An 11,483-nucleotide genomic window follows, 5' to 3' on the forward strand; every position below is an offset into this window, starting at 1 on the left:
TTAGCAGGGGTAGCAGCCTCTTGCGCCACTGAAGCAGCCCAGGCCTCCGAAGCCAGAGCCGAGGCCAAAGCCCCCGGAGACGGGCACTCCCTGGGAGCTGAGGACGTTGCCCACGGCAGCCGATGCGGAGGATCCGACGGCGGTGCTCTGGGGGAAGGAGCTGAGGATGGGTCCTGGCAGGGTGACCACGACGGTGGAAGGCTGGATGACGACGCGGGAGTCCTCGCACTGCCTGACACAGGGCTCGTTGCAGCTGTTAGCCAGCGGGGTGGGTCCGCAGGGCCGGCAGCTGTCGTAGCAGGCCATGGGTGTGGTGTGGAGGGGCCCTGGAAGAGAGGGTGTTGAGAAGGCGGAGGGGCGTGGGGGTGCGAGGGGCGGTGTTGCAGGAGGGCGAGGGAGCGGGGAGGCCTGGTGTGGGGCTGTGGGGAGCGTGGGGGTGGGGAGGCGTCAGCGGTGCTGAGGCTGGGGTCAGAGCGTGGTGGAAGAGAGGGGCCAGGTGGGTCAGGAGAAGGAGGGGAAGGGGGTTGAGGCTCACCTTGTTGAGCGCGGAGGAGAAGGCGTGAGGAGAAGTGTGTGAGGGAGAGAGGCGCTGGGCTGGCTTTTATGCTGGTGTGCGAGGGGCGGGACAGCCTTTGCGCATGACAGCATTTTGCATCAAGCAGCTGTTGCACTCCACAGCCATGTAAGTAATGAGGTGGGGTGTGTTTTCCTTCCCGCAATTGTCCAATTTCATGTCCTCCTCTTGAGGCCGTGTCCATCTGACCTTGGCGGCAGCTTTGAAGTGAGAGTAGGTATTTGGGAGGATTTGCATGGAAGGTGCGTGTCAGGGCATCTGGCAGACGCGGGCAAAGCCTAGGAGAGGTGGGGTGTCATCAGTGAGGTCATCGCGTGGCACTGGTGTGGTGTGGTTTGCGGGTGCGTTGTGAGGAGGGGGCCCCATTTCCTTGTCGCCCTAATGAGCTGGTCTTGGCTTTGGAGCTGTGCCGGGCACGAGGGGCTGCCCCTTCCATTGCATTGGGTCCGTCCTTGCCTTGGTGCCAGATCACTACGGCAGTTTTTAGGCCTGGCCTTTCCGTGCTGGGTGTGCATTGTGCGTGTCTTGGTGCCCCTCTTGCTTGTAAGGTTGGAGGTGGGAGAAAGGAGGCTGTGTGTTTGGCCTTGTGCCTCCTTGGTGCCGTCCCTGGGGGTGGCAGTGCAAGCAGGCATATGAGAGCCGCTTTGGACAGGAGGCCGTTGTTCAGTAGCCCTGGGTTAGAGTTCACAAGCCATGTGACGTGGGGAGCCCTGCCAGGCTCCCCAAAGCCTTTCGTTTGCCCTTCCGTAGCGCTCCCCTTAGCTGTGGTCGGAACATTTGCAGGCTGGGCTGTGGCGTGATGCGTCCAAAGAAGAGTAAGGCAGGTGGTGAAGGATCCAGAGAAGAAGACTTAGGATGAGTAGTTGCAGGACCTGCTTGTGAGAAGAGGAAACGGCCTCAAGATACGCCAGGGGAGGTTTGGATTGGATGTTAGGACAAATTTATTATTCATGGAAAGTGTTATCAAATGAAGGTAATGATAAGGTTGAGGGCTTATGGGTAAAGACCAGTGGGAAGGCCGACAAGGCAGATATCCTGGGGGGACTCTGTTATAGACCGCCCAACCAAGATGAAGAAACAGATGGAGCATTCTAGAAGTGGCTGGCTGAAGTCTCGCGATCGCTAGCCCTTGTTGTCATGGGAGACGTCAACTTACCAGATCTCTGCTGGAAACACAACACAGCAGAGAGGAAACGGTGTAGGAGGTTCCTGGAGTGCGTGGAAGATAAGTTCCTGACGCAGCTGGTAAGCGAGCCAAGCATGGGAGGTGCCCCGCTGGACCTGCTGTTTACGAAGAGAGAAGGCCTGGTGGTGGTCGGAGGCCGTCTTGGGCACAGCGACCATGAAATGATAGAGGTTTCGAGCTTTGTCTGGAACTCAGGAAAAAAAGGAGAGCTGACCACCTTTGGAAGAAGGGGCAGGCAACTCAGGAGGACTACAAGGATGTTGTGAGGTTATGCAGGGAGAAAATGAGAAAGGCAAAGGCCCAGCTAGAACTTAAACTGGCCACTGCACTCAGGAATAACAAAAAATGTTTCTACAAATATATCGGCGACAAAAGGAGGGCCAAGGAGAATCTCCATTCTTTGTTGGCTGCAGAGGGAAACATCGCCACAAAGGATGAGGAGAAGGCTGGGGTACTTAATGCCTTCTTTGCCTCAGTCTTTAAGAGTCCGACTGGTCATCCTCAGGGTATTCGGGCCCCTGAGCTGGGAGATGGGGATAGGAAGCAGAACGAAGCCCCAGTAATGGAAGAGGTAACAGTCAGCGACCTGCTCCTCCACCTGGATGCCCACAAGTCTATGGGGCCAGATGGGATCCATTTGAGGATACCGAGAGAGCTGGTGGAGGAGCTCGCCAAGCCACTCTCCATCATTTACCAGCAGTCCTGGTCAACGAGGGAGGTCCCAGCTGACTGGAAGTTAGCTAATGTGACACCCACCTACACGAAGGTTTGGAAGGAGGATCCAGGGAACTACAGGCCTGTCAGCCTGACCTCGGTGCCGGGGAAGGTCATGGAGCAGATCCTCTTGAGTGCCATCACGCAGCACATGCAGGACAACCAGGGGATCAGGCTCAGTCAGCATGGGTTCATGAAGGGAAGATCCTGCCTGACCAACCTGATCTCCTTCTATGACAAGGTGACGCGCTTGGTGGATGAGGGGAAGGCTGTGGATGTTGTCGACCTGGACTTTAGCAAGGCCTTTGCCACTGTCTCCCACAGCATTCTCCTGGAGAAGCTGGCTGCTCACGGCTCGGAGAAGTGCACTCTGCGTTGGGTAAAAACCTGGCTGAATGGGCGAGGCCAGAGAGTGGTGGTGAATGGAGTTCAATCTAGTTGGTGACCGGTCACGCGTGGTGTTCCCCAGGGCTGAGTATTGGGGCCGGTGCTGTTTAATATCTTTATCAATGATCTGGATGAGGGGATCAAGCGTACCCTCAGTAAGTTTGCAGATGAAGCCACGCTGGGCGGGAGTGTTGATCTGCTGGAGGGCAGAAAGGCTCTGCAGAGGGATCTGGAGAGGCTGGATCAATGGGCCGAGGCCAACTGTATGGGATTTAACATGGCTCAGTACCGCGTCCTGCATTTGGGTCACAGCAACGCCATGCAGCAGTGCAGGCTTAGGAAAGAGTGGCTGGAAAGCTGCGCGAGGGAAAAGGAGCTGGGGGAGTTGGTTGATATCCGGCTGCTTGTGAGCCGGCAGTGTGCCCAGGTGGCCAAGAAGGCCAATAGCATCGTGGCTTGTATGATAAATAGCGTGGCCAGCAGGACTGGGGGGGTGATCGTCCCCCTCTACTCAGCACTGGTGAGGCTGCATCTCAAAGCCTGTGTTGAGTGTTGGGCCCCTGCCTACAAGAAAGACACTGAGGTGCAGGAGGGTGTTGAAAGAAGAGCAAGGAAGCTGGTGAAGGGTCTAGAGAACAAGTCCTGTGAGGAGCGGCAGAGGGAACTGGGATGGTTCAGTCCGGAGAACAGGAGGGTGAGGGGAGACCTTATGGCTCTCTCCAACTGCATGAAAGGAGGCTGGAGCCAGGTGGGGCTGGGTCTCTTTTCCCAACAAGTGATAGGAGAAGATGAAATGGGCTCAACTTGCATAGGGGAGGTTTGGATTGGATAATAGGAGCAATTTCTTCCTGAAAAGGGTTATCAAGCACTGGACCAGGCTGCCCAGGGATGTGGTTGAGTCTCCATCCTGGGAGGTATCTAAAAGATGTGTGCATGTGGCGCTTAGGGCCATGGTTTTGTGGTGGACTTGGCAGCGTTAGTTAACAGTTGGACTCAATGACCTTGAGGGTCTTTTCCAACTTAAATAAATCTATGCTTGTAAGCGCTTGCTGCCAAGGGAAGCTGGCGTCAGAGACCTGGCGAGAAGTGCATTAGAGTGGCCAAGCCTTTAAGTGATGGGCTTGTGTGACAAGCTCGATGTCCCCGTATACCGCTCCGTGTTGTTGTTGTTGTTCCTGAGGCCATAGTTCCTACGTGAGGTCTTGCAGCCCCTTTCCAGCCATCCCACTGGCCTCTTGAGCCCTGGCTTTGTCCTGAGTGAGGCTGGAAGAGCGTTGGGAGAAGAAAGGCAGTGGAGGCATCTTCAGGCTGGGCTGCAGAAGAACTTTATTGAGAGGAAAAAGAGAGAAAAGGCAGGAGCAGCAAGAGGAAGGGAGGTGGTCTGAGGTGCAAGTAGGGCGACCATCAGCCATGGTCCCTTGTGTGAGATAGCTCTAGCCAGAGCCCCAAGATCTTCCTTTCTCGCAGTGGGAGCGGCACACTGGAAGCCTCCCATGGACTTTGGCTTGTAGAGGACGTAGTTGCATTGGAGAGCAGTGGGCATAGTAGAAGAGGCAGTGCCAAGAAGGAAGAGGGAGAAGAGGCGGAGGTACATGGGCCATGCTTGCAGGCAGCCCGGGCTGGCCCCTTCCCTGCTTCCTTGCTTGGTGCCTTGAGAGGAGGAACTGTGCACTGCGGGTGCACAGGCCAGCAATTGCCGGGAGGTGCATCCTCAATCCATGCTGTGGCTTCCAGGGTGTGGGAGGTTTTTGTCAGGGGTGGTGGTGAGGGCCCTTAGCAGGGGTAGCAGCCTCTTGCACCGCTGAAGCAACCCAGGCCTCCGAAGCCAGAGCCGAGGCCAAAGCCCCCAGAGACGGGCACTCCCTGGGAGCTGAGGACGTTGCCCACGGCAGCCGATGCGGAGGATCCGACGGCGGTGCTCTGGGGGAAGGAGCTGAGGATGGGTCCTGGCAGGGTGACCAGCACGGCGGGAGGCTGGATGATGACGCGGGAGTCCTCGCACTGCCTGACACAGGGCTCGTTGCAGCTGTTAGCCAGCGGGGTGGGTCCGCAGGGGCTGCAGCTGTCGTAGCAGGCCATGGGTGTGGTGTGGAGGGGCCCTGGAAGAGAGGGTGTTGAGAAGGCGGAGGGGCGTGGGGGTGCGAGGGGCGGTGTTGCAGGAGGGCGAGGGAGCGGGGAGGCCTGGTGTGGGGCTGTGGGGAGCGTGGGGGTGGGGAGGCGTCAGCGGTGCTGAGGCTGGGGTCAGAGCGTGGTGGAAGAGAGGGGCCAGGTGGGTCAGGAGAAGGAGGGGAAGGGGGTTGAGGCTCACCTTGTTGAGCGCGGAGGAGAAGGTGTCAGCAGAAGTGTGTGAGGGAGAGAGGTCCTGGGCCGGCTTTTATGCGGGTGTGCGAGGGGCGGGACAGCCTTTGCGCATGACAGCATTTTGCAGCAAGCAGCTGTTGCATGCCCCAGCCATGTAAGTAATGAGGTGGGGTGTGTTTTCCTTCCCGCAATTGTCCTATTTCATGTCCTCCTCTTGAGGCCGTGTCCATCTGACCCTGGCGGCAACTTTGAACTGTGAGTATTAGAGGCCAAAGGCTTGGTGTTGATGGTGCGTGTCAGGACAGGCAGAGGACACGACCAAAGGGTAGGAGAGGTGGGGTGTCATCAGTGAGGTCATCGCGTGGCACTGGTATGGTGTGGTTTGTGGGTGCATTGTGAAGAGGGGGCCCCATTTCCTTGTCGCCCTAATGAGCTGGTCTGGGCTTTGGAGGTGTGCCGGGCATGAGGCGCTGCGCCTTCCAGTGCTTTGGGTCCGTCGTTGCCTTGGTGCCAGATCACTACGGCAGTTTTTAGGCCTGGCTTTTCCCACTGGATGTGCTCTGTGGGTGTCTGCTGCCCCTCTTGTTTGACTTTGTGGTTCTTGTGGAGGACAAGCTGATTCCGAGGGGGCAATGCACCCTTGCAGCAAAAGAGGCCAAGATTCTCCAGGGCGGCGCTAGATGAGCATTGCCAGCAGGTCGGGGGAGGTGATCTTGCTCTGTCTTTTGCACTGGTGAGGCCCCATGTGGAGTCCTGTGTCCAGCTGAGGGCTCCCCAGTGAATACCGGAGTGGCCGTGGTCATGGACAGCCTCCTTGAGCTGAGCCTGCTTGATCAGGTTGGGTTGAACTGATCTCCCTAAAGCTAGCTAAGGCACATGGAGGTCAGGGAGGTCCCGCACGGCTTCATCAAGGGCAAGTCCTGCCTGCGCAACCTAGTGGCTTTCAATGATGGAGTAACAACATCAGTGGACGAGGGAAGAGCTACGGATGTCATCTATCTGGACTTCTGTAAGGCCTTTGACACAGTCCCCCGCAATCTCCTCCTCTCTAAATCGGAAGGATATGGATTTGATGGGTGGACTGTTTGGTGGATAAGGAATTGGCTGGATGGTCGCATCCAGAGGGTAGTGGTCAATGGCTCGATGTCCAGATGGAGACCAGTGACGAGTGGTGTCCCTCAGGGGTGCATTCTGGGGCCAGTGCTGTTCAATATCTTCGTCAATGACGTAGACAGAGGGATCGATTGCACCCTCAGCAAGTTTGCAGATGACACCAAGCTGAGGGGTGCAGCTGACACGCCTGAGGGATGGGATGCCATGCAGAGGGACCTGGACAGGCTGGAGAGGTGGGCCTGGGTGAACCTCGTGGGGTTCAACAAGGACAAGTGCAAGGTCCTGCACCTGGGTCGGGGCAATCTCTGGTATCAGTAGAGGCTGGGGGATGAAGGGATTGAGAGCAGCCCTGAGGAGAAGGACTTGGGGGGTACTGATAGACAAAAAGCTGGACATGAGCCGGCAATGTGGTCTCCCAGACCAGAAAGCCAACCATCTCCTGGGCTGCATCAAAAGCAGCGTGGGCAGCAGGGCGAGGGAGGGGATTCTGCCCCTCTACTCTGTTCTGGTGAGGCCCCCCTGGAGCCCTGCGTCCAGCTGTGGGGTCCTCAGCACAGGAAGGACATGGAGCTGTTGGAGCGGGTCCAGAGGAGGGCCACAAAAATGATCAGAGGGATGGAACAGCTCTGCTGTGAGGAAAGGCTGAAGGAGCTGGGGTTGTGCAGCCTGGAGAAGAGAAGGCTGCGGGGAGACCTTATTGCAGCCTTTCAATACTTAAAGGGGGCCTATAGGAAAGATGGGGATAGTCTTTTTACCAAGGACAGGAAGAGGGGTAATGGTTTTGAACTAAAGGAGGGTAGATTTAGACTAAACAGAAGGAAAAAATTTTTGATGCTGAGGGTGGTGAAACACTGGAACGGGTTGCCCAGAGCGGTGGGAGATGCCCCATCCCTGGCAACATTCAAGGTCAGGTTGGACGGGGCTGTGAGCAACCGGATCTGGTTGAAGATGTCCCTGCCCATGGCAGGGGGGTTGGACTGGATGAGCTTTGAAGGTCCCTTCCATCCCAAAGCATTCTATAATTCTATGATTCTATGCTTAGCAGCAGTCCTGGTCAAGCGGGGAGGTCCCAGGGGACTGGAAGTCAGCTATTGTGACACCCATCTACACGAAGGGTCGGAAGGAGGATCCGGGGAACTACAGGCCTGTCAGCCTGACCTTGGCGCCGGGGAAGGTCATGGAGCAGATCCGCTTGAGTGCCATCATGCAGCACATGCAGGACAACCAGGGGATCAGGCTCAGCCAGCATGGGTTCATGAAGGGAAGGTCCTGCTTGACCAACCTGATCTCCTTCTATGACAAGGTGACGCGCTTGGTGGATGAGGAGAAGGCTGTGGATGTTGTCGACCTGGACTTTAGCAAGGCCTTTGCCACTGTCTCCCGCAGCATTCTCCTGGAGAAGCTGGCTGCTCGCGGCTCGGAGAAGTGCACTCTGCGCTGGGTAAAAAAACTGTCTGAATGGGCGAGGCCAGAGAGTGGTGGTGAATGGAGTTCAATCCAGTTGGTGACCGGTCACGAGTGGTGTTCCCCAGGGCTGAGTATTGGGGCCGGTGCTGTTTAATATCTTTATCGATGATCTGGATGAGGGGCTTGAGTGTACCCTCAGTATGTTTGCAGAGGATGCCAAGTTGGGTGGAAGTGTTGATCTGCTGGAGGGCAGAAGGGCTCTGCAGAGGGATCTGGAGAGGCTGGGTCGATGGTCCAAGACACTCTGTAGAAGGTTCAACAAGGCTCAGTACCGCATGCTGCACTTGGGTCACAAGAACTCCATGCAAAGGTGCAGGCTTGGGGAAGAGTGGCTGGAGAGCTGCCTGGCAGAAAAGGAGCTGGGGGTGCTGGCTGATACCCAGCGGCTTATGAGTCGGCAGTGTGCCCAGGTGGCCAAGAGGGCCAATGGCATCGTGGCTTGTATGGGGAATAGTGTGGCCAGCAGGACTAGGAAGGTGATAATAGTGCCTCTGTAGTGGGCACTGGTGAGGCCACACCTCGAGTACTGTGTTGAGTGTTGGGCCCCTAACTCCAAGAAAGACACTGAGGTGCTGGAGGGTGTCCAAAGAAGGGCAGTGAAGCTGGTGAAGGGTCTGGTGAGGAGCGGCTGAGGGAGCTGGTGTTGCTTAGTTTGGAAAAGAGAAGGCTGAGGGGAGACCCTATCGCTCCCTACAACTGCCTGAAAGGAGGCTGGAGCCAGATGGGGGTGGGTGTCTTTTCCCAACTAACAAGTGATAGGAGAAGAGCAAATGGGCTCAAGTTGTGCCAGGGGAGATTTAGATTAGGTATGAGGAAAAATTTCTGCACGGAGAGCGTGGTTAGGCATTGGAACAGGCTGCCCAGGGAAGTGGTGCCATCAGAGTCCCTGGAAGTGTTCAAAAACCGTGTGGATGTGGTGCTGAGGGACATGGTTTAGAGGTGGACCCGGCAGTTAGGTGAACGGTTAGAGTCACCCCACCCCCACGCTCCCCACAGCTCCACAGACATCATTTCGGAGGTCCTTTCCAACCGTAATGATTCTATTATGGTTTTGCCAGGCACAGAGGTGAGACTGACAGGCCTGTAGTTCCCAGGGTCATCCCTGTTGCCCTTCTTGAAGCTTGGGTCCACATTTGCCGGCTTCCAGGATCCAGCTGGAGCAGCAACTCCTGCACAGGTTCACACCTTTCCTGGTCGGTTCTCTTCGTACTTGTACCAAGAAGGTATCATCCAGATGGTTTAGGAATCTTCTGGACCTGCTTGTACCAGCTGTGTGGTATTCCCAGTTGACATCTGGCAAGTTGAAGTCCCCCAGAAGGACAAGGGCAGACGACTTGGAAGCATCCCTTAGTTCCTTAAAGGATAACTCATCCGTGTCCTCATCCTGCTTGGGTGGCCTGTCATAGACTCGCACAACAACATCCGCTTTATTTGTCTGTCCCTTAATCCTTACCCAGAGGCTCTCAACGGTGCCATCGCCAGCTGCTAGTTCCATGCATTCCAGCCCCTCCACTACATTCAGTGTCACCCCGCCACCTCGCCTGCCCTGCCTATCCCTCCTGAAGAGCCTGTAGCCATCCAGCATGGCATACCAGTCCCAGGACTCATCCCACCAGGTTTCGCTTATGCCTATGGCATCGTATCTCTGGGACTGGCCCAAGGCCACTACCTCGTCTTGCTTCTTCCTCAGGCTGCGTGCATTTGTGGAAGAACACTTCAAGTGTGGTCCATTGTGCCCGTTGCCTCGTGGAGCAGCCTGCGGAATCTCACTAGCACACAGCTCCTCGACCTTTGCCGTGCAATCCCATTGCTCATCGCTGACTCGCCAGGTATTGTCCCTTTCCCCCTTCCAAACTAGTTTAACGCTCTACCAATCAGCCCTGCTAGCTCCTGGGGAAAAACGCTTTTCCCTTTCTGAGGAAGGTGAATCCCATTGGATGTCAGTAGACCTGGGGATGAATAGACCATCCCATGATTGAAGAATCCAAAGTTCTGCCATGGCTTATCTTCTCAAGGCATAAATCGAGAGAGAGCTGGGAGTGTTTAGCCAGGAGACGATAACGCGCAGGGGGGCTGTGGTAAATGTGTATAAATCCCTGATGGCAGGGAATGAAGTGGAGGGAGCCTGGTTCTTCTGAGTAGTGCTTCCTACCAGGACAAGAGGCCATGGTCCCAAGTGACAAGAGATGGAACTCCATGGGCAAGGAAGGCCAGGCTTTTTCAGTGTGAGGATGGTCAAAGGGCAGAAGAGGTGGTGGAGTCTCTGTCCTGGGAGGTACTGAAAACCCGACTGGATGTGGTCCCGGACAACCTGCTCTAGCTGGCCCTGCTTGAGTAGGGTGGGTTGAAGCACCCGCTCTCCAGATGTTCCTGCCCAACTAAATGCTTCTGTGATTCTCTTTCCTGGCAGTACTGGGGAGTCATGCTGGGGAAGAGTTAGTCGAGTGTGCGCTGGCACGGGGAGACTTGGTCAGAGGTGTGCAAAGGGGGATGTTGTCATGTCAAAGCCTTTGTTTGATGCAGTGATGGGCTTGTGTCACATTCTGGCAGCCCCCCAAGAGCCAGTCTGTGTGGCTCGTGGTAGTGGTGGTGACCTCTTCCTAGGAGACATCTTCTTACCCTTTTCCACCCACCCTGAAGGCAACTCGAGGCATGGCTTTCTGCCAGGTGAAGTTGGAAGAGCCTTGGGAGAAGAGTGCACGAGGAGGCGTCTCAGGCTGGGATGCAGGAGAATTTTATTGAGAGGAGAAAAGAGTGAGAAGGCAGGAGCAGCAAGTGGAAGGGAGGCGGTGTGAGGGCGAGCATCAGCCAAAGACCCTTGCATGCACTAGATTTTGCAAGCGCACCGAGGTCTTGCTGCCCTGTGGTGGGAGCAGCACACTGGAGGTCCCCCGTGGTCTTTGGCTTGTGAGAAGGTACTTGCTTTATGCCTTGAGGAGAGGAGCCATAGTTGGTGAGCCCATGTGCCAGCAATGGCCTGGAGCTGCATCCTCAATCCATGCTGTGGCTTCCAGGGTGTGGGTGGTTGTTGTCAGGGGTGGTGGTGAGGGCCCTTAGCAGGGGTAGCAGCCTCTTGCGCCACTGAAGCAGCCCAGGCCTCCGAAGCCAGAGCCGAGGCCAAAGCCCCCGGAGACGGGCACTCCCTGGGAGCTGAGGACGTTGCCCACGGCAGCCGATGCGGAGGATCCGACGGCGGTGCTCTGGGGGAAGGAGCTGAGGATGGGTCCTGGCAGGGTGACCACGACGGTGGAAGGCTGGATGACGACGCGGGAGTCCTCGCACTGCCTGACACAGGGCTCGTTGCAGCTGTTAGCCAGCGGGGTGGGTCCGCAGGGGCGGCAGCTGTCGTAGCAGGCCATGGGTGTGGTGTGGAGGGGCCCTGGAAGAGAGGGTGTTGAGAAGGCGGAGGGGCGTGGGGGTGCGAGGGGCGGTGTTGCAGGAGGGCGAGGGAGCGGGGAGGCCTGGTGTGGGGCTGTGGGGAGCGTGGGGGTGGGGAGGCGTCAGCGGTGCTGAGGCTGGGGTCAGAGCGTGGTGGAAGAGAGGGGCCAGGTAGGTCAGGAGAAGGAGGGGAAGGGGGTTGAGGCTCACCTTGTTGAGCGCGGAGGAGAAGACGTGAGGAGAAGTGTGTGAGGGAGAGAGGTCCTGGGCTGGCTTTTATGCTGGTGTGCGAGGGGCGGGACAGCCTTTGCGCATGACAGCATTTTGCATCAAGCAGCTGTTGCATGCCCCAGCCATGTAAGT

General features: G+C 56.9%; 2 protein-coding genes and 1 pseudogene across 2 annotated transcripts; all 3 read right to left on the reverse strand.

Moving 5' to 3' along the window:
• On the reverse strand, window positions 1-306 carry LOC148057210 (feather keratin-like). Its single transcript, XM_087734261.1, has one exon. It carries the CDS (start codon window positions 304-306, stop codon window positions 1-3), a length of 306 nt encoding a protein of 101 aa, XP_087590387.1.
• Window positions 307-4,634: 4,328 nt separating this feature from the next.
• LOC148057211 (feather keratin pseudogene) lies at window positions 4,635-4,940 on the reverse strand (annotated as a pseudogene).
• A 5,855-nt stretch (window positions 4,941-10,795) lies between these two features.
• LOC148057212 (feather keratin-like) lies at window positions 10,796-11,101 on the reverse strand. The gene has a single exon (XM_087734281.1). It carries the CDS (start codon window positions 11,099-11,101, stop codon window positions 10,796-10,798), a length of 306 nt encoding a protein of 101 aa, XP_087590407.1.
• Window positions 11,102-11,483: the final 382 nt, after the last annotated feature.

The sequence above is a fragment of the Nipponia nippon genome, unplaced genomic scaffold (assembly GCF_047370975.1).
Source record: "Nipponia nippon isolate SJK-2023a ecotype South Korea unplaced genomic scaffold, ASM4737097v1 scaffold_1, whole genome shotgun sequence".
Classification (NCBI taxonomy): domain Eukaryota; kingdom Metazoa; phylum Chordata; class Aves; order Pelecaniformes; family Threskiornithidae; genus Nipponia; species Nipponia nippon.

Excerpts from the sequence above, each read along its gene's own strand:
- LOC148057212 (XM_087734281.1), bottom strand. The coding sequence starts at position 11,101 with ATGGCCTGCTACGACAGCTGCCGCCCCTGCGGACCCACCCCGCTGGCT.
- LOC148057210 (XM_087734261.1), bottom strand. The coding sequence starts at position 306 with ATGGCCTGCTACGACAGCTGCCGGCCCTGCGGACCCACCCCGCTGGCT.